This window comes from Aquila chrysaetos, chromosome 11, assembly GCF_900496995.4.
Source record: "Aquila chrysaetos chrysaetos chromosome 11, bAquChr1.4, whole genome shotgun sequence".
Lineage (NCBI taxonomy): Eukaryota > Metazoa > Chordata > Aves > Accipitriformes > Accipitridae > Aquila > Aquila chrysaetos.
The window spans coordinates 12159400-12182126 of NC_044014.1; the positions used below are offsets into that span (position 1 = coordinate 12159400).

General features: G+C 41.9%; 1 protein-coding gene across 9 annotated transcripts in view; it reads right to left on the bottom strand.

Moving 5' to 3' along the window:
- Nucleotides 1-8585: 8585 nt before the first annotated feature.
- The window catches only part of ADD3 (adducin 3), a 102621-nt gene continuing 88479 nt past the window's right edge, over nucleotides 8586-22727 (bottom strand). For 8 of the 9 annotated variants that reach the window (XM_030030122.2, XM_030030126.2, XM_030030121.2 and 5 more), the window contains 12 exons: nucleotides 21588-21739; nucleotides 21385-21465; nucleotides 20143-20292; nucleotides 19107-19250; nucleotides 18920-19018; nucleotides 17697-17879; nucleotides 16613-16870; nucleotides 15406-15525; nucleotides 14046-14135; nucleotides 12725-12848; nucleotides 11685-11780; nucleotides 8586-10976 (listed from right to left, as the gene is read on the bottom strand). In XM_030030122.2, the coding sequence (XP_029885982.1) occupies nucleotides 10678-10976; nucleotides 11685-11780; nucleotides 12725-12848; nucleotides 14046-14135; nucleotides 15406-15525; nucleotides 16613-16870; nucleotides 17697-17879; nucleotides 18920-19018; nucleotides 19107-19250; nucleotides 20143-20292; nucleotides 21385-21465; nucleotides 21588-21739 (1796 nt within the window). In that variant the 3' untranslated portion in view covers nucleotides 8586-10677. The remainder of the gene's footprint in view (nucleotides 10977-11684; nucleotides 11781-12724; nucleotides 12849-14045; nucleotides 14136-15405; nucleotides 15526-16612; nucleotides 16871-17696; nucleotides 17880-18919; nucleotides 19019-19106; nucleotides 19251-20142; nucleotides 20293-21384; nucleotides 21466-21587; nucleotides 21740-22727) is intronic. The other variant, XM_030030128.1, reaches the window with a different exon arrangement.

Genomic DNA, 22727 nt, shown 5'->3' on the forward strand with positions numbered 1-22727 from the left:
CCTGTGTAAAACGCACTGATCTCTCCAGGCAAATTGGATGCCTCTGACTGCCCTGTGCAGCGTGCCACGGTGTGTGCCGTGGTGTTCACACCAGCACCCAGGTGGGTTAAATTGGAGGAAGAGGCTGAAAGGAAAAGCAAAGGCTTTCGCATGTGTCCATTGCTTTCAAGCCTAAAACGCCCAATGTAAGAAAATCATCAAGAATATTTCCCCTTGCCACCCCTCGTTCACGCAAAGCTCATTTTAAAGGAAGGGACAGAACGCTTATTTCTTGAAGTGTTCGTAAAAGGCTCAGCAGCCCCCAGCAAGCAGCTGGTGCCGCAGGCATCCTCGCCAGACCGGCAGGCACGAGGGGGCTGGTGGGACGGTCCAGGTAACGCTGACATGGTCCCTTCATCCTCACCCTGAGAAGGCGTTTGTGGCACCGCTAGGACCATAAAGCAACTGGAGAGGCAGAAATCAAGCCAAATGGAGTAAGTCAGCCCAAAACATCTGGTTATAAGAAAATCACTCCAATTCCCGAATATTCTCCCATTACCCAGACCATGGCAGAGCAAAGTCTGCCCAATGTCCCTCTTCCAGGTCATTTGTGAAGTTGGCCCCATTACATAAATCCAGGAAGGACCAGCTGCTCCAGCTGAAGGTGAATGATCACACGTAGGTGATGTGCCAGCCAGGAGACCAACGCTTAAATTGATGTGGTTACTTATTAGATGTAAACACCGTTGAATAAATCTAAATAAACTCTAATTATTTATACAGCAAATTCCTAATGCTGGTTGAATGTTGACTCTTACCGACTTTAAAATAAAACTGAAGCCAGGCAAGGTAAATGATTTAATGCTTCTGTAGATATAATTAGCATGTGTAATATGTATATACAAATATACATAATATATGTAATTATAGGTATTGGTGTTTGAGAGAGTTGTCTAGCCACATGGAAAGAGTAAGTACTGAAAACACTTTGCTCCTGCCCGCTAGAGAGGGATGTTTGAAGTCACTGGAATAAGAAATTGGTAGGTGATGTTTGGGGAAGAGAGTTACTGCCCCATGTTCCCCTTCTGCTGAGTGGATCTGACAGCCAACTTCTCTGTTTTGTCCATCCACTTAAAGAGGACTTGGGGCTGGAAGCGTCCGACATCCAAGGCCAAGCCACTGTGTATAAACCGCAGCTGCTGCAGTGTGTTCACACCATCTCCTGTAGGTCATTTTTGGCTCCCAGTGAAGACATAACTTGGGAAACGAGGAGGCTTTGCTCCACTGGAGCATCTCCGAGGCCCCCACGCAGCACCTGCCTGGGTACGCATCCGCACTTTATCGCTCCAGGTGATAAAGCAGAGTCCGAGCTGCGTTTATCCTCCCTGCTCTGCCGGGCTTCTGCTTGGCTCACACATCCCTCGGCACGGGTCGCTCGTACTGCAGACCCCAGAGACACCTTCAGCTAGGCAAGCTGTGCTGCGAAGGGCTTACCCGCCCCTACTGCCTTCCCTTCTCCATCCCAAACGCCTCGCAGGTGGCACACGAGAAGCGGCAAGGTAAACGTCCTCCACTCCATGACCCATCTGGGCTTCAGGCTACGGCGTGGGCAAGGCAAGAATTAGTCCTTGCGCCTCGTCTTGCTGACAGGGAGATAGATACCATGCGATTGCTTGTGCGGCTGATGCGTGCGCAACTGCACATATTCAATGCATTTATTTTTCAGTTTTCTCAAGGCGCTGGCTATAATTTCTTTTTAATCAAGTTTGATGTTTGGACTTTGGTGTCCAAGGGAGCGGGGTTTCATGCCCGAGGAGCCTGCAGGCAGACGGCACCTCAGCCCACGGAGGGGCACGGTGACGGCCTCCGACACGCAGGCAATGGCGCAGAGGCGAGGCAAGTCCACCCCACCGCCTCAGGTTAGAGATTTCTTTATAAAAAGTATTTTAAAAGCAAGCTACCTTCACAGGCAGGCACAGCTTGGGACTGATTTTATACAAGTTTAATGAAGTTTTGAAAGCTTGCAGAACCTCTGTTGTTCAGCTGTTGCAACAGAGGGAAAAGGAAGGAGGTGAAGTCCCACCAGCTGCTTTATCGCACCGCATGGCCGTCGGCGCTGGGACTCAAAGCGTCCCCACGCCTTAGTGCCGTTGCACCAAGCGCCAGCTTGTGAGACACGCTGGGGCAGGTCCCCACACTGCCATTAACGCTCGGGGACCCTTAACTCAAAGGCACGTTCATTGAGGGTCAATTAGCTGCTCTCAACACCTTGGATACAGAAAATCGGCCATCTGCAGCAACCTCCCCTTTCCCATCCCCGCAGGGGCACGGAGGAGAGGGAAAGGGCTCAGCTGCCGGGACGTTCACCGGGAAACTCGATCCCCGTGAGGTCCTCAGGCACAGACAGTCACCACGCTGCTGGGTCTTGGGGGCTGCTTTTCCCCTTGCAGCTCGGGGGTTATTTGGCTCTTGATGCATCAAGCTGTGGGCTCAACGAGCAACTTGCTCTTCTGCAGCTCTCCCTGGCATTGGCAAACGTGCTCAGCCCTTTGAGAAAAATCAGGCTGTTAATTCAAGCACCTCATTTTAGGGGATGTTTGAACTTCCCGTACCTTTGGGAGGAGAGGGATGAGTGCCGTGCCTGGCGAGGAGGTCAGAGAGCAGCCAGCAGCTGATGTGCTGAAGGTCAAAACCAGCACCAGCTGGCAGCCTCTGCTGGGGAGCAGAAGGCTCCTGCTCAGCGCCGTGCGCAGGACAATGCCGCTGCCCCAGAGCATTTCAGTTATTCCTTATAGACTTTAACTACTCACCGTCCAGATAACCCAGAGCACAAGTTTTGGTTTTGCAAATAACATTTGCAAATTAAAAATCTGCAAAAGCTACAGCAGCGTCCAGAGACATGCAGTTGTACCAAGCTACTTCTGCCAATGCAAAAGGAAAGGTGCCTGGAAATTATGACTCTGAAGTAAGCAAGACAGAAAGGTGCAGGATCCTTCGGCATCGGTGGATACTGGATATCTCCCCTGGAGAGATGGGGAGCCCTGGGAGGGGCCTTCAGCAGCCCCCCACTCCTCTGGCTGGGGCAGGCGAGGGGCCAGGCAGCTTTGGCACAGCTGGGATGAACCTCTGAAGTCAGTCGCTCCCCGCATCCCGCCTGGGATTGACACAAAACACTCCCTCCAAAAGCAGGAAGACAAGGACACAAAGCCAGGAGGGGACGTCACCTTCCCCACGTGGCGATGGCAGCCATGCACCAGTTACAGCAAATATTTCCAGGCAAGGCGCTCATCCCCCACGCAGGCAGCTGAAGCTGACACGTCCGCTTTCCCCAGTTCCAAAACCCTCCAAAACAAAAGCCCCCCCAGGAGTTTGGCAAAAGATCGCTCAGTGCAGACCACGGCCATTTCCATGGCGAAATTTAAATGCAAGAGTAGATTGGAGCTCCTAAAACATGAAACCAAAGAGCGAGCTTTACCGCCCGGTGAAGCCCGAGCTCAGCCCAGCTCTCGGCTCTGCGGTGCAAACACCCGGCTCCGGCGGGCTGGCGGAGGATGTTCAGGATCCAGCCCTGAGCGCCAGCCGTTGACTGCTACGCCGGCATTTGAATCACAAAACCCCTCGCAGAAACTCCGGCAGCATCTTAATGATGAAAAAATGAAGTGGAGTCAGCCCGAAGAGACACTTGCGGCGTAACCACCGCGCTGCCGGCCCTGTGCAACTGCGGTGGGAAGCTTTTGTGCACATGCCAGCAGCCAATTCAGCCCATAATTGATTTTTTTCCCCCCTTTTGCATTGTTGATACGCAGCTGTTCTCACACAGCTATAAAGGACAAGGCATTTTTCGCTTAACTTCTTCAGTTGGAGAAGACAGGAGGGAAAAAAAATTAAAAAAAAAAATAATCAAACAGCAGAGAGCAGCCCCGCAGCATCGGCGTTGGGAGGGCCCTGCAGCCAGGCGGGTACTCCGCTGGCCGGGGCAGCAGGATTTGGCCCATTTCCATTGCTCTGAACCGTGGGGATGCCATCTGAGCTGACACGTGTCTCCTGGAGTCCGGGCAGCCCGGCACAGCTGCAGGGGTGGGCAGCAGGGTGGGCAGCGAACCTCAGCCCTACGTTTGCTGGCTGCCAAACTTTATTCCCTCTCGCTTCACTTAATATAACTAACCTTAAAATAAAACAATAGCCGGGAGCTGCTGGCAGCAAAGCGACATGAATGGCGGGGTGCGGCGTTGCCTTCGGACAGAGCTTAGCGGTGGCTGCCGAGGCCCCTTCGGGCACACGCGGGGCTCGGCCGCCCTCCGGGGTGGCCAAAGAGGTGGGATGCCAAGAGGGGCACGGCCTCCGCTCACCCGGGCTGGACCCCCGGAGCAATGCTCCCCTGCGCTGGCCAGAGCTTCGGCAGGAGAGGGGGGAGGACAGCCGCACACGGGGGCGAACGGCACCTTTACCTCCACGGCGCCTGCGCTTGCTGATGGGGGCGAGCGGGTGGCACGTCTGGGCCACGCGTCTTCGCAGGCTGTGGCAGTGACCCCGTGCTCTTACCCTGTGGTCAGACCCCGCGTGGAATGCAGCCTGGGACTCTGCCAGGATAACACCGTGGGTTTTCCCTGTTTGGCCCACGGCACTAGGTCTGTGGCACGGCACAGCTTGATTTAAAGGCTGAGGACCTGCGTGATATGGATGCACTAATGTCACACCTAAGCATAAGATCCTAGAGGGGAAAACACCTGCATCTGTCTCACATGAGCTTGAGCCCTTGGTTTTCTCTGCCCGAGTTTGGTCTAGTACAAATGTTGACCAGGGACAGGAAGGAGAAACTAGAAAAGTCAGGCAAGACAGACCGGGAAGTTCTGCTAAACACATGCTCCAGATGCTTCCAGCCATCATTCTTCCTTTACGTGCTTCATTTACAGGCAGACCCCAAGTAACACACTGACAAGGCCTTCCACTTTTTTTTAGAAGTCAAACGTGCCTTTTTTTGCTCTTGGAGGCAACTCAGGGCATCTGTCCCTTTGACCTCTCCCCCCCCCCACCCCCCCGCCAATTTTCCATGCACAACAGTTAACAGCACAAACAGGTAAGTCTCTCCCTTCCCAAGTTTGACTAATACAGAAAAACAACTGTAACAAATCAGAACGAAGGTCCAGCTCGCCCAATATCCCATTTCCCACAAGGGCAAAGACACTTGCAGAAAAGTGTAAGAAGAGGGCGAGTATGCAGCGATGCTTCACGAGACCTTGCCCTCAGCCTCTAACAACGTGCAGTTCAGAGACCAAGACCGAGACCAAGGTGCCAAAGTGTGCCTTTGGCAGAATGTATCTGCTGAAGAGCAAGGAGACACAAACAGGCCAGCAGCGGCAAAGCACGCTATTCCCTTTTAAAGAGTTATGAAAATTTAGTACAAACTTCCAAACTGGCATGGTTGAACTTCCAAAGCAGCAGGTTTTTCTAATACTTTTAAATATCTTCCTTCACTGTAGACCTTCCTAGAGACACAGCTGCCATGACTTCTGGTTCTCCATTCACATACCCACAGCTCAGCCGAGGGGGAAATCAGCAAGGTTCTGCCCTGACCCCAAGACATCTGAAGCTCTGCTGCTTCTCAGCCCTGTCCCCCCTGCACACCTTCCATCAGGGACTCCTGTCACTTCTGCCCCAACCATCCAGAAATGCTGAGAGCCCTCTGGCCTTTGGGTAAGCTTGCTAGAGAGAAAATATTGAACATAAGGATATTCTTCTGCTCAGTGGAGTGAGTTTACAAGTGCAAAAAAAACCCCCAAAACCCCAACCAAAAAGCCCCCTAACTAGTTGCAAAAGCGTAAGAGGACCGAGGGGGGCCAGAGGAGTCTTGCCTTCCAGACAAAGCCTGCTCCATTGCTGGATTTTGAAATGAATCAATGAAGAAAATGAGTCCGACAGCCAGATGTCTGCTTTCATCTTGCTGAGCTGGAACTGGAATAAAGCCCACAAAATCTCCACCAAAATACTTTCTTTGAAAGCTCTTTGTTAATGGCTTTCTGACTGCAGGGAGCAAAGGCAGCAAATGTGAAAGTCTGATGCCATCTAAAGGCCACTTGAATTTTCACCTTTCAAAGGCTGCATTTGACTTTGGGACTCAACCACAGTTGCAGAGCGTGAGCTCTTGTTTGCCCTCCAGTTCTCATCATCAGGCTTTGTTTTGTTTGCTTACAAGTTGATCAAACTAGACTGAAACTTTCCATGCTGTGTGCTGGTCCAAGTGAAACCTGCTTGGGCATGTTCGCACGTACTGCCCGCACACATAAAATGTAAAGCTAATGTTATCAAACACTTCCACAGAACAAGGCTGTGGAAAAATACATATTTCTCCGCATTACATTCCGGCAATCTTTTCTGTTAGAAACCTCAATTGCTGCTGGCTTTGCAACAGAGATTAGAAATGGTGGCAAAGGTCTGAGCAACCTTTATGTTAGGGATGGGCTTTCTACTACTCCTTGAAGAGTCTGTGCAAGTTTGGCCAATCTGCAACTCGTTAAAATCGGGAGTTTATACAGGCTCTGTGACAGCTAAAATGTCAGAAGCGCCCATCTCCCCCGAACACCCTCCGCCGGGCTGCTCGTGCCATTTGAGCCATGCCATGCACATGGCAATGCCCACAGCCAGGCTGACTGCGCTCCGGCTGCCTGCACACACAACGCCAGGCAGTTTCTAATTAGTGCTTTTCAATGAGTCTCCACCTCATTTAACATACAGGATCACCAACGGCCTCTGAAAGAGCAAACACCAATCCATGCAACAAACCCGTGGGCAAGGGGATGGATTTCCCTGCCAGTTTGCAGGATGGGAGAGGAGGAACATCAGTGCTCATGTTGGAAGTTTCCATTGGACCCGCATGCCCAGTTTGGGACACAGTGGCCCTTTCTCCCTGTCCTTGGCTACTTAGCAGTACATTGTGTTTGAGAAGTTTCCACAGGCTGAAACAGTGAAAACTCAACAGTTTTGCAAACTGGACTTCCAGAAAACAGAAAATCCTCAACTACTGAGCACCAGAGAAAAGAGCAATTTATACATGTTCAACAGTGTACAATAACTTAACTGGCAAGACAGGAAAATATCGGTCAAAATGGCCTGTTACAGCCTTCACCATGACATTACCCTGTCTCCTTGCAGCATCTAAAGCCTGATCTAAAGTATACCTTGTTCTGCCATTTTTGCAAATCAAGTGAAATCTGGTTTGCTATGCAACACTCGTCTCCAGAACCGGTGAGAGTCTGTTAAAAGAAGTCAGCAGGTGATCACCCAGATCACAGTACAGATTTTAGTATGGCCATGAATAGACAAAAGTGAGGTAGAAAGATGTACAACTTCACAAATACTTTGTTTTCCTTTATAAGGTTCTTGGGTCGTAGCTTGCATGTAATTCCTCATAGCATACACTGCTGCTTCTCTGTATTGCTCTTTCTTGGGTTAAGCATCCTAATGGTAATAATTATTTCCTATCATGTCTACGATCTGTTTTGAAGCTCATCTTTCCAAGGGCTCCTACTTCCCAGGATTTAAGCCTTCATGTATATTATGCCTGTTATGAACATCTACCTGTTTCCACACTTTGGCTTGCAGAATCTCAGATCCTTCTTGTAACACTGCGAAAGAGTAAGATCTAAGTGAAAATGAAGGGTCTGCTGTGGTTTGTACACTCTTCAGAATAAAGAGAGTTCAAAGAAGAAAACTAGAGATGCACTCAGCCTTGCAGTGTAAGCTCCTCCATGTCGATATAGTGTCACATTAGTGCAGCACTAAGCAGACTGTCGATGCGCCTGGAGATAAACGATAGTAAGAAAATTAAATAAATCTTAACCAAGATTCAAGTAAAATGCTGAACCAAAACTACCCTCCCACACGGGGACTGAGTTCATGAAACTGCCACCAGACTCAGAGGGCTGGATTTTGGCTTTCTTGTAAACAGAAACAAAAGGCTGATTTGTGGAAGGACAATGAAAAAACCCATTTGTCAAAGTCCTTAAAGACATTTCACAGAGTTGATATAGCGATAAAAACACTGCAACTTCTGCAGCCTCAGAGACTCTGAGGTATACCATATGCTGGCAGGGCATGACACAGATGTCTTCAAATAAATTTGCATTAAAAGCCTTCCCTACAAAACCCTTTGTTTTCATTAATAAAATGAAAAAAATAGTAATTTCCACAAGCTACTTCCCTGCTGTGTACTTACAGAGCACTTAAACCACTTGAGTCCTATGTCTCAGGCCATCATATGTAAACCCATGTCTGCAGAGCAGAATACACAGAACAAGACGACGGGGAAGCATGCCCAGGGAGAGGAAAGCCTGCAGCACAAACTCAACTGGGTTCAAAACAACTGCCTGACAACACCGTGTATTTTACCACAGGCCTGTCCTCTTTTATCTCCAGGATCTGTGACAGAGAAAACAACTGTTCTCTAATAAGAACAGACTATTTTCTTGCATTGCTTTCAGAATAAGCACAAGCAAGAAGCCATCTTCGGAATAAATTCTTGAGAAGCAATGTGCATAATCAAAGCACCTTTTCTACAGGCGAGAGGTGTAAGAGCACTGTATAAACAAAAGGCTGCTATACAAAATCCATCTATTTAAAATACTGTTTATTTGTGATTTAACATTAATTAGCATTACATCTATGAGCAATTTCAGATAACATTTATATATTTTCCACAGGACACAAGAGTTGGCTGGCTCATTCTTTATGCCAAAGCAAGTAAATAGAGGCATTAGCAAAAGGTGCAAATAGTTCACGGTTGCATTTTAAAAAATATTTATGCACATTGCATTCATTTAGATATATTTTTAAAAAAGTTATGAAAAGCGTAGTTCACAGGTTACTGTTTCTACATATGTTGTAATACAACACAAATAATGTAGAACATAAAAAACAAAGTAAGCAACTGAAAGTTTCCACTATGATTAAAAACACTGATTCCAGTATTTAGTGATAGCTAGAAAATTGTTTCCAGGATCCATTCCAACATTGCATTATCACACTTACACGGTCAAAGCTAACCAGCCCCCAAACATGCTATAATCAACATTTTTGCATGCCAAACCACTCTCCAGCCATATTTAACAATTATATATTGAATAATATTTCAACCGGCATTTTGGGAATCACATGGATCTTTAAAATGTACTTCCTATTGCGATGACTGATTTACAGACGATTTGACACAGCGAAGAAAACCCTATGTTAATTTCTATGTTTAGTTTGTATTTACAATACAGTAAAAGTACTAAAATGACAATATCAGTAAAAATGAGTAAGTGGCAGTACCACCCTTACCCACGACACTAGGCTCTGATTTGCTCTGGGTTCATCCAAAGGACAACACAGATTCATGAGACCCTTTTACAATTCAAATGAAAGTGAAGAAAAAAAACCAAAGTGTTGCACTCTGTATGAATCCATACAAATTATTTAAAATGCCTAATATGGAAATGTCACTTTGCTGATTTAATAAAAATATCCCACAATCCATATCATATATTTAAAAAAAATAATCACCAAACTTTTACTTTCTTTGTCTCCTCCTATTTTCTTACTATTTCACTTTCCCTTTTAACAGTTTTGTTTCCTTCATTTGGTTATGTTAAGAGATTATTTTTCTTCATTCATTAGCAATACCATGAGAGAGAGAAAAAAAACCCCACAAGTAATTTTTAAACATGAATCCAGTCCAATTTTATATGCTTTTATCTTTTGATTTCTAAGTCCCTGGATTCCTGAATTATATTTAAGTATACTCTAAACCAAGCATTCTTAAATACACTCTACTATTAAATGCTTGGTTCACATGCTTATAATACCTTTATACTGAATGGTATACAAACATTTGAACATATAAAATCTTCTTTTTGTTTTGACAGTTAAACTAAATTATCAATGTTAAGTGTATAAAATCCCCTTTCTTGAAAAATAAGGGTTCCCCCCCCCCAACTGATAGAATAAAAAAGAAGTCTTCAAAAATTATATTTCACTAAAATGAAGTATTTGGCAAAAAAGTTATTGAAGAATGGAATTCTTTAGACATTTTGTATAATTCCAAATAAACTTTCTCTTACACAGTTTTCCCCCTAATATTATGTGCCAGTGTATAATATTTCTATATGATCTAATCTTAAAAAAGATTTAAAGGTGTGCTGTTAATATGCACCCACTCAAACAGGGGTACAGAAACATAAAATATATGGTCAAAATCACAATACAAAAATGTATGATCTGGTTACCAAATGAGACAGCAGTTTTAAAAACTCATATGATCACTCAACAGTAACTTTAATAAAGACTTGAACTGTACTGAAAATTTTAAGGTCTGCAAAGTACTTCCAAGCAGAACTTGCTGCTGCATACTATGATGGTATTTGATTTTGCTATGATGGTAATTGAGCACCTGCCAGTGTAGTTCTACATGAAACTAATGAATGTTTCCAACCCTCATAGCAATTTTGGACACAGTTAAGTGAGAGATGAATTAATTTTCAATTCACACGAAAGGGTTTTTTTTTTTTTTTTTTTTGGTTGGTTGGGTTTTTTTAAAGCAAAACCTCTTCCAGTTCCTTTTTGTTTAGGTTAAAAGTCCAGTTACTGCACACCCCTAACACTATGCTGTTAATGGTCAACTTAAACATTTAAAATGTGCAATGTCTCCTCACAGCAGAACTGCACTTATGCTTCTACTTTCTCCTTCTTTTTACTCTTTTTCAGGAAAGATGGGGTGCGGAATTTCTTCTTCTTCTTTGACGGGGATTTGGAAGGTGACCCTTCAGGGGACAGGGTCTCTTCTATCTTTTCAGAGCTTTTAATCGTAATCTCTACGCTCTCCACAGTACTAGTGGTTAACTGACTGACCCTCTTGGTGAGCTCTTCTTCCACGTCATGTGCATCTTCCTTGCCATTCACCACCACAACTGGCAACTCCACAGATATCAGGTTAGCATTCTGGGTATAGAGATCTTCGTGATTTTCTGAAAGAACAGACAATTTTGCAATTATATATGTACACTATCATGCAAAAAACGAGTATTGAAACAAAGTCTGCGAGGCTGGACTGTGATCCGAAGAATGAAACCCGGAGTGCTTAGATGTGGTTTTTTTCCCCTTTATCTATACTCCTACTTGTTGTAAGCAGACAATACTGTGAAAATGTCATTAAAGGAAAATGGGCTGAGAAAGCTAACAATATCTGTGCCAGGTATATACACAGGTCAAGCTGTATACAGTATATACAAATACAGTCTACACAGCATATACATTTACAGTCCCAAGCACACTCAGAATTATGCTTTACTGCAAGACACTAATTTATGAAAATGCAGCCACTCCATACAGAAGTCTTTGGAGAAGTAGCCTTTCAAAATGCCTTCTTAGAGTTTGCTGGAAAAGTCTTAGGCAAAACCCCTAATCTTAACACTTTCAGTAAAATAAAAATATAATATCTATTTCCTCCACCTTATTAATACCTATGTTTGCCCTGCATTGTTTTCTGTTTGTGAGAATTATGTATTAGAAAAAATTGGGAAAAACAGTTTTCCGGACAGAGTCCCACCCAGACTTAGTAAAAAGAGGGCTCTTTTTGGCTCAGTTGACTTCATGCAAATGTAAGAATGCAGCACAAGAGTGAATGACTCAGGTTATCAGAGCCATTGGCTATGTACAGAAATTGCATGGAATACCTTCTAATTTTTCTGGGATATTTTGCGGGGATTGAGTTTGGGACTGAATTTGTGACACAGATGAACCGTCATCTGAGAGTAATTCCTGTACAGCATCTGCAGGACAAGATTTGAATTAGTAGCCATGCAAAGGTAAAAATCAAGCAAGAATGTCAGTGCTAGTGCTACAAGATTTTCAACTCTGCTAGCATTGCGTTGCTCATGCTGACAACATCAAGAAGTTACAATACACAGTTTAAACTCTATAGAATTATGGATTTACACGTTTTATCTACTAACAATCATTCTATATTAGTTCTTTAATAGAAAGCACTAAAAAGGGTGGCAGGGTTGCATTCCAAGTAGTGTGCCCCATGGTTCTATCTAGCTGTAAGTCACACAGCTTGCCGTTATAGTAAGCTATTATGCTATGACCTGAACATGATATATAGCAAAATTGTTTTATTACATAATATTAGTGAAGAAGAATGCATAGCATTACTGTTAAAAAAATAAAAATAATCAAATCAACCCTGAATTAGCAATTCCCTGTGGAACAGTAGTATTGGAAGAAGATGTAAAAAGCGAAAGTAGATAAGTCTTGCACACTGGGAGAATAGAAGAAAAATTAAAGAAGCCAAGACCAAACATCTCAGTAAACTTTTGCTCAGCTGGGCACAGACCTGAGCAACTTGATCTAACTTTGGTATCAACTTTGAGGAGGAGGTTGGACTAAGATGACCTTCATGGGCTCTTCCAACCCAAGTTATTCTATGATTCTGACAAAAAAAGCCATTATGTTAAAGTGTGTTTTTGTCAACCCCATTTCTGTACAAACCTTTCATTGCTTTAATTTTAACAGTAACCGAAGTAAAAAAAAAAAAAACCACAAAACATTTAACAAAAATTCTACCGCCTCAAGGAATAATTAGTTCTCAAGTAGTTGCCAATAGTATATGCTAATAATTAATATTTATGCATTTTTTTTTACAGTAGGTATTTTCAAACTAAGAATGAACACATCATTAAAATGTAAACCCCAACATGTACACACTACTGACCTTCTAACCCTTGCTGCTTGCGCTCAATTGTTTTCTTGTACTCTTCCAGTTCCTTTTCTGTGAGATGGCTGAACGGGTTGGGTGGTGCTGGTGGTGCGTGCTCATCATCTTCAAATTGCATTGGCTGGAAAAGAGAAAACCACAAAATTTAACAGTTAAAAAAAAGAAGCAAGAAAGATATACATGGTTAATGTCTCTTTTTTGCCCAAAGTTTGGTGACACCAGGCTGGCAGGGAATACAGAAGAAAAACACATATGCATCCAGACTAAAACTACCCTATTTAATATGCTTTCACATAGTAATGAACACTGACCACTGAGCTGTAAATCACCATCCTTTTGCAGCAGCACAATGATTATTTGAGGGTGTTTTGTATCAAGGGGGACAGCTTCAGGAGTAGAGACCTGCCTCAACAGCTTACACTTCAGGGACTAATATACTCTTCAGAGAAGTGGAAGTTCTTTAACAACAGGAATTAAAAAATAAGGTTTCCCATATTTTCTGCAAATGCCTCAAGTTCTAGGATTTTTTTTTTGTAGGAAAGTAACTGTGTTCATGCTCCAGTTTAGGAATCCAACTGGAAGAGCTCTTCTGAGATGAAACTTACAATGACAAAAAAAAAATTATTTTCATATTGGAAGAAAACTCATTCAGAAAATATTCTTTTTGCCTGAAATAAATAAGCAAACTCAGTGTTATCTCAAAAGAATGTTGGAAACCAAAACGAGGAAACAGACGCACTAACCCATGGCTGGTGGGAAACTATAGAATTCCTATTACAATTCAGCACAGTTTGTTAGGTACATTACTAGGGGTATCTGTACTGTTTGGAAGTAAGTATATTCTACTCAAGACAAGATGGTGTGGACTAGTAAGAAACTGAAAACCCTCCCTCTCAATAAGAAGCTTGTTTCTAATGAAAGCTGCCCTCTACATGGTCCCATCCTACCTTTTAAACTCAGTTATTTCTGGGCCTCAATCATTTCCTTTAGCAGCAGTTCCACAGACTGATGAAAGGATTATTTTTGGCACCACGCATTGCAAAGTTCATCACTCGTTAGCTTAAATGGTCTTAGACAGGCGTCCTACTTCATTAATATTAATGGCAGGCAAACCTACCATGCATATCTCCATTTGAAACTAACATTTTAAACCTCTGAAATGAAGCATGAATAATATGTATCACACATCCAAAACCTGGCATTAAAATAATCACTTCTAACAAAGCATTTAGAAAGAAAATGGTCCACAGTGATGTTTGAAAGACAGGCAGCCAAATAATCCAAATATATGTATATCAATTAATTATGTCCTACTCACTGGACTTGGCTTTTTATCCACAACAATCCCAGCAAGCAGCTGAGACTGTGGTCCTGCTGTCTTTAGGTCATATCGGTTTTGCTCCCTTATCTACACAGAGAAAAGAAACTGGGTTAGAAACAGGTATTTCTCTTTAACAAATCCTTTGCCCATCAGCTTTGCAAAGCCAGTAACACAGGCAGCAGTGAATGCCTGGAGGATCAAGCTGTATACTGCTGCACATAAAAATTAACATCTCTTCTTCCACCTCTGAGTGCACTGCATATGTTGTTTAGCCCTTCCAGCACTCCCAAATATCCATGCTAGCCCCAGCTCCTGCACTTCACACAAGCCAGTATTTAGAAATAAGCTCTAAGGAATAGTATGTCTCTCAACCTGTCCTCTCCATCCCCCCTAAACAAGTGACCCATGTTAAGCTATTACAGAGATCTCTGATCACAAAGGTTGGTAAAGTTTTTCCTTCTGTGAATACTTCATTATTTTGCCCAAGCCAACAGCCCTAGCTTCACATTGTCAGTGCTTAAGAGATTGATTAAAAAAAATTCTACAGCAGAAAAATATGAGCAAACTATCTAAAGAGATAGTGACATGCATGAATTTAAAAATCATTGTCTGGGACTTGTATTATTAATCTCTAGATGATTAGAGAGTGCCTTTCCTGTTCTAAGGAAGGGAGTTGCTCCTTCTGACTCCAGCTCAGTCCCCACGGATACTGATATGGTGCTTTCCAAGAAAGAAAGAAAAAAAAGTAATCAAATGGAAAGTATCCTGAATATCTGTTAATATAGTTATGTCTAGGGTGGAGTATTTGGTCAGTCTGACAGTCAGTGTCTTATGTGCTGGAAGGGAAAAGCAGTGAGATATTTGTGTTTACAGAGAGGTCCAACAATAACCTCTCATTTTCTTCACTACCATTAGGAAGTAGACTGGACCATAGAAACTCTGGCTTAGTATGTGCTAGGAGGATTAATACAGAACAGAGTGAGATTACCATCTGAGATTGAACCATGCTGTAGATAACACACAGCAATTCGGTTCATGTTGACACCTAATTATTCACTAATTATAATGCTAAATAGCAGGGAATACCATTTCCAATCTTTCATTTCCAGAGTTAATGCTCATCCTTCATCAAACTTGCATTCAAAATTTATATATATTGCATATGAATCTACAGACTTCATGTATATCATATATTTAAATACATGCTTTTTAGTGCCAAAAATCACATACAGTGTAAGAAACTTCTTAGTAAAATCAGAACACTTGAAAATGTTATTTTACTGCTGTGTTGAACCATCACTTGAACATACAATTTTATGTGGAAATGTTATGGTTTTCTTTGTTACACTTCTTTTACCTTATTTCTCTTTTCCAACACTTCACTTGGGTTTGTGTTTAGAGGAACAAATTGGTTTGGATCTTCAATTTTGATTGGTGTTCCTCCACTAGTCTTGGAGGAGTCATCAGCTTTCATCCACTTAAAGAAAAAAAAAAAAAAGCTAAAAAGCCCAGCATGATTGGCAGGAACAATTCTCAGTGTTGTCTTACTGTTACAGAAGAGATATAAAGAAAGGACTTTCTGACTTTACTTCAATTCCACATGACACTCACAAAATAATCCCAACTCCTTACAAGTTTGTATGTTTGCCCAAGAGGCTTTAAGTTGCCTTGAACACATATCATCAAGATTACTTTTTGTAAACACTGAAATACATTCCTGAAAAATGCAGTACAAACTGCTTACTAATGAAGTCATATTTAGAAAGGATCACACTTCCAGTAACTGGCATATAGATCCACCAGCTCCAGAGTCCTTGCTCATGCAATCAAGTTCCACCTCTGCTAACCCCACATTTTGTCTGCAGTATTTTTCCTTTGTAAGCAGGGTTTTAAATCAGTTGCTGAGGGTGTTTCTTCCAAACGTAAGTTTAGAAACTCGCTAGCCTGCCAGCAGGAGGAGCTGATGCTTTTACAATTGCACTACGCAACTGGGGGTATCAAATAACATGCTTCATAGTCCCACGAGAGCCACCTCTCTCCAGGCTGGAAACACAGTGGAAGCATCGTGGTGAGCGGAAGGAGGGGGAAAAATCTTGATCATTAAAAGTAGCAGCATGAACGGACTCTTCGAAGTCTGTTTTCAGGAGACTCACAAACAGGAAAGGCGCAGTTAGTGATTAATTAGAGCTTGTGTCTCCCTCGTGTAGAGAAGAAAACAACCCATGGGTGATTTAAAACCTTACTGTGTTTGGTGGATAATTAATAGCACAAAGAGATATGGTAGAAAAACTGTTCTCTACTTCAGGAATCAGAAGAGCTAGTAACAAAAGGGAAATCATTGTTAAATTTTATCATAAACTGTTACTCTTCCAGTTACACACCTCCCCACCCCCCCAAACAGAGGGGGGCCTTAGTACTAATGTCATTTAGTCTCCCCAAAGCCTGTTTTTATTTGCTTGATAAACTTATTTGCTAATCCTATTAAAGATTTCCTCATATAAACTGTGCGTAATTTACTTTCAAGTAGTGCAAAAACTAAGTGACTGCCTAAAATATCTACCCACCGTGATCTTAGTCCTGGGACTGGTTTCCCCATTCCAGGACTCCTCAGGCACATTAACTTTCAAGTATGTGTTTGGAGAGTTCAGCCATCTTGTCTTTTCCCTCTGTTGCCTCTGTGCCAGGAATTTCAGGGGGGAAAGCGGGACTGTATCGTCTTCAAAGGAAAAGGCAGTCACAGTGGCTGGGATCTCAACATCACTCTTATGTCTGGGTTTTTCCCTGACTAATGGTTGCCTATAGGCATAGCCAGTTCTGTATCCCTACAAAGGAGGAAAGAAAAAGACAAAAATTGTTTAAAATAAATAAATAAATAAAAAAAAATCAGAAAAAGCTATCCAACAAAGTCATGGAAGTTTTGTGCTGCCCTATGTGCATTAAACAGGTCCACTGAGCTCTTCAGAGAATGGGCTAGTGGTGTCATCCATCATTCATTCACACTATTAACATTGAAGAGACCCATTTAAAATATAGTACAGTAGCAATCGGACAGGACCTCACTCACACTTCACAGTCCTCCCACCTTTGTGAACGCGTGACCACGAAATGACCCCCTGCTCAGGTTATGACTTAGGCAGCGTTCATGAGGACATTTATCTGTACGCACAATGGCACATCCTAGTTCACGACACTCCCCCATTGCTCACTCTATTTGTATTGAGAGCTGTTCCAGAATTCATAGTGCAGCAAAATGGACATTTCAAACAAACAACAAATTATCACCTTATTTCCTAATATTAGAGTTAATAACAAAACATAGAGGGAATATGCTATGTCTATTTACTAGGTGGTGATCAAAATACGTTTTTACTATTAAGCTTCTATGAAGAGCAAATGTGTTTGTGAGATGGGTTGGACAAAATCAAGTTCAAAACATAAATTCTTATCAAGACAGAATACTACTGTCAGATACACTGACATAAAAACTAAACCAAGCAGAAGAGGTTTCATATACAATAAAAGTTACTCTGTCTTCATTTTCAAACTCACAAAGAAACCAGAAAAAAATAATTTGCTTTACAGAAGCTAATCCTACACTCTCAGAAGCTTACAGAGACTACATGGACAACGCCATCGACGTGTTCTCACCAGGTTGTCCAGCATGCGCATAAGCGCTTCAAATTCTTGCTCCCCAACTTTCCATTTTTGTTGTGAAGCCATATTAACTCCACCTCCTCCAGTTGCTGCCACAGCGTGCGTGGAAGGCTTAAACTTCTGCAGATCCAGTAGTAGGAGATTGTCTATCCCACCTGCTCCAGCTAATGCATGAACCTAGAGACATCAATGAGTATTTCATTTGTGGAAAAGCTTTTGAATTCTCTGCTTTTCTGAATTCATAGGAGAAACATACTTACACACATGCTGAGTTATTTCTCAGGCTAGTTTTCTACTGTGCAAAAATGTATTAAAATATACAGAAGTGATTTGTATGGAAAGGATGGTAATACCTGCTAATAATTGCACTTTAAAAGGAGTAGACTCAAACACTAGCTTTCAGAGTACCTTAAGGTCTTTCTGCATCACAAGACTAAAAATTTTTTATTTTTATTTTCATTTCAAAAGGAATGAGTGATTGAACTCAAAAAGAATGGCAGGACAAGGGAGGAAAGGAAAGGAGTGGAAGATGGCCATTTGCACCTCCAAATGCCTACTTGGGAGGACAGGATCACTGGAGAACAAGTAAGAGCAAAGTGAGGAAGTTTCCGGTGATGGGCTTAAGAGTTATGGAACGTGAGGACACTTTTAGTGGTCTCTCTCCAGAGGTTAAAGATAATATCTAGGTACCTAACTAGGTAGTTAAAGTTAGACAAAACGGAAACAACTGATTTTGGGACTCAAGTTATTTTTAAATATGCTACCCTCTACCATTACCCCAAAGACCTTTTGTTTATTTGGTTTTACAAATCTTTGTGATCAAAGGGAGAAGCTTCTTGTCACAACATTCAGCTTTGATAAGATCTCTCAGCATCCAGCTCGTTTAAGTCACACTTCCACATGCAGCAAGTATCACCAAATCTATTATCTGACAGATTCTCTGCATGAAGCTCACTCTCCGCAGCATGGAACAAAACCTGTACCCTTCAGAGTGTAACAACACTGATACTCGTTCTAGGAAGAGTGATACAGTATTTGTGCTGTTCCCTCTATGTTTTCCTGATTATTCCAATTTCTCCAACTTTGACCTGGCATATGATTACTGGATTCCACAACTCCAAGTATTTTGTAATATTAGAGATCTTCCCATCTGGGATGTAATCTGTAACTCAGCAGCATAAGTGTTTGAAATTAAATACAGAAAAAGTCCCTCTCACCTGTGTTTCACAGGCCAGTTGCACATTGAAAATATAGTGGAATGCTTCTTCCAGTGTCTCTCCTAGTGCTACCACACCATGGTTTCTCAAGACTAATACCTAGTAAATGAAGACACTAATGTTAAATGGTAGAAACTGGCACAGTACATGAAAATTGTTTATGAAGAGCGTGAATGAGGTTGAATACCTTGCAACTGGGTCCAAGAACTTTCTGAAGCTGAATTCTCTCTTCCTGTTCATCAAGAGATCCCTGGTAGTTGTAATAAGCAACATCTCCCAGAATCAGGGCCTCTTGTGATATGGGAAGGATGCCACACTTCATAGATGAAACCTGTTTCAAGAAAATGAAGTACTGATAATTAGGAAAAAATTAAACTCTTAAACCCCACATCTGAACCACAAAGCCTTAGCAGGATGTACTTTGTATCTTTGCTAGAAGAGAGAAAACTCTCCAAAGTGAAAGCTCAGAAATAACACCTTCCCCCCCGCCCCCCCCGCTCAGTCTAATTTGCAATAGGGTGACAGAGCTGCTGCTACCCAACCCAGGGACAGATGCATTATAGGAAAAGACAAATTATCCCAACTAAGTTAACTTTAGTGAGTTTTATCCATTTTTAATTCTCCACATAAGCCTACTTAATAGTTTTTCCTTCTTTCCCACATTTATAACTTCAAAAAGCTAGTATAAAAGAAGTTATCCGTTCCTTTTTTTGTCTGTAGTCAAGGAATGCACATATATGCATTTATATATAAGAGAAATTTATCTATTTATCTCAAACCAATTCTTTCAAGTCTCCTTACATTTTTATCATTGTTATATAGATCTTTTTTAACTTGTGTTAACTATGTCTTTTTAATAGCAAGATAAATCCAAACTGACCATAACTATAGTTAAGCCACTTAAAAATGAGAGTTGCGTAATGCACATGACGATGTATGCAGCACGTTATATGGTCTAAGCCATTATAAATGAAGCCTGTGTAAACTAGATACGTTACAGCCTCCTCAACCTGAGTACAATTGTATCTGAGCATCAGTTTATTCCTATCCATTTCACTGTGGTGGCCCAGCCCTCTTTCTCTGCTTATTTGATAACCTTACACCTTTCTTTACCACTGTAGAGGCTATGTTAAAAACAAAAATAAAACTGCCACAAGCAGTGATTCAGATTCAGAAATGTTCTCCAAGTTTCTTTTACTCTTTGTGCTAGAAGGAAGACTTACAGCTGCTGTTGCAGGGGTATGTATGTGTATTACACATCTGACATCAGGGCGTGTGGAGTAGATGGCCACATGTGGACTGAATCCTGCATTGTCAATACTTAGAGTCGTACTTCCCTGGTCAACTACATCCCCTAGGATGTTTACTTTAACCTGGAAAAGTCAAACAAAGGAACAATATTAAAAAAATTTGCAACAACTGCCATTACCTATAAACTACCCTCCCTTTCTTACTTGGTACCAAATTTCCTCCCACATACTTAGGGCTCAGAGCATGAAAAAAAGTAGGAGAGCAGCCATGAATCTGTGTGTCAATAAACTATCCTGGTGTCCAAGGCCTTGATAGTTGTTGGAAGTCCAACCATGGAAGAAGTAAAGATAAGACCCTGACACAACATATATTCCTCTTTGGTCTAGCTGACCTTTCCTTGTTTCTGACTTTCAAAATGAGTCTCGTTAGCATTTCCTACATCTCACTAACATTTCCTGCATTTTAAATATGAAGAAAATTCAGCCTCTGAGAAATTTCCAATAAGAAAATTAAACGCATAGGGAATTTTCAATTTCATGGGAACATTAAAACAGTTATTCCAGGATCAACAAAAAACAACAGCAGGGTCATATCAGATCTTGTTCTCATGTTTGTATTTTGGTTCTGTGTTTGCTGGTGTAATGCTATCAATCTCAATCTGCTACCCTTTTAAACTGGAGGTAGTTTCTTTACAGATACATACTGACATGAAGAACATATGGCAGGTTCTGCACCAAAGGATACATGATTTAGTAGCTACCGTTGCCTAAAAGCCAATCTGTAACTTCACCCAGCTCCTTTGTTGGGCCTGGGGAAGATTACTCATCTTTATTTCCCCACTTATAAAAATAAGAGCTGATTCTACTAACACTACTCCTACAGAGTAATTTCATATGTATTACCATATTGTCAGGTTATAAAAGGTTGCTGTTACACTGAGGCTATTTGATGAGCTTCATCAGACAGGAAAACAAAACTATGCTGCTCCGCATTTAAGCTGAAGACAAAGCAACAGAAAGCAAAGCTAAACCCAAAAAGAAATGCTGAGGACAAAGGATGCTAGTATCTAAATAGTTAATCAGCTTTTCAACTGGTGGGTAAAGATTAAAAAATAACAGCATGATTATAGTTTAGAAGTCCATTTTAGCAGCCACAAAAGTCTCTTAGAAAACAGGCTGAGCCTTGCTGGTTATTACAGCAGGTGAATCACGTACCAAATTAGAAGCTGAAGCTTCAGAAAAGGACAGACCTCTTGGAATGATTAGAATATGGTCATGTTCTTTGCTTACTCTTACCTGCAAAGGAGGAAGAAAATGGATTACTGACCTATATTTTAATTTATATATTTAGGGGGAAAATTTATTTGAATGACTAGGTAAGATTCCAAGTAAAAAATTTTATTCTATAAAATACTTACTGTGATATAGGCATTTGGCAAATGTGCCCACCCAAACAAGTCAGCCAATCTATATAAACTGGCTAACTTGCAACGCGTAAGTTTTTCTCCCTTAACAAACGTGGAAGTATCTATCCCAGGTAGATCATTGATGGGTGCAATCATTCCATGGCCTGAAAAATAACATAAAAAAAAGATGATGGCCAGTTGGACAATGAAATAACTTCTACCTATGCCATGATCTTCCAGAAGCGGTGTATTTAAATTGTTAGCATAGCAGTACCAGCAATTATTAGATTGGAACTGCACTGCTGGGATTTCTAAGGCCTTTACTGAAACATCTGTTACTTTAAGACAGTAGGAACCATACCCTGGATTTAAGTCTTCATCTCTTTAATTCATCTCTCTTGTGCTTGAAAAAGGTTTCCTCTGAAGTACCATTAGGGTTTTGAGCTCTCTCCTGATTCAAGATCCTATATAAGACTGGAACTGTGCTTTAAGACATTTGCCACTAATGAAGTATCTTTACATGTTACTTTGAAAATTACAGAAGAAACATTCCTGCTGGACTTCTGACACTACTATAACTAATCTGAAGAGATCTCTCAACCTTAGCACTTTAATTTAGTTGTAATGAAGAAATGAGGATTACTGCCAGGGTTCTCAAACCCTTAGACAGAAGAGATCACCTCTTAACAGAGAAATCACAAAGATCTATTGATCCCTTTGACTTGTGACTACACAAACATACCCTTCTCCTCTTCACAAATGCATGTTATCCCTTTTGAGAGCTACAGCCTTTGCTTACAGGGAACATTACAACCAGAAGAGGTAAAAGTCATTTTGGTTTTCAACAAAAAGAGTATGCACTTTGAGATTAGTCACCCTGTCTGAGTCCCCAGGCAAACGCAGCACAGACAACAGTCGGACCCACAGTCTCACTAACCAACCAGAGATGTGGAGATGAGATTATTTTGGGCTCTCTGTTGTTCCCTTCCACTTGTTTCATTAAATGAACTCTGAAGTGCCATTTTGGGACCAATTCTCAAAAGATGCTGAATGCTGACAGCTGCCACTGTACTTCAGTCTTGTAAGCTCCCATATGATGTCCACCCACAGAACTTAAATTGACTTTAACATTTCAGTGCTTCATGACTTGGA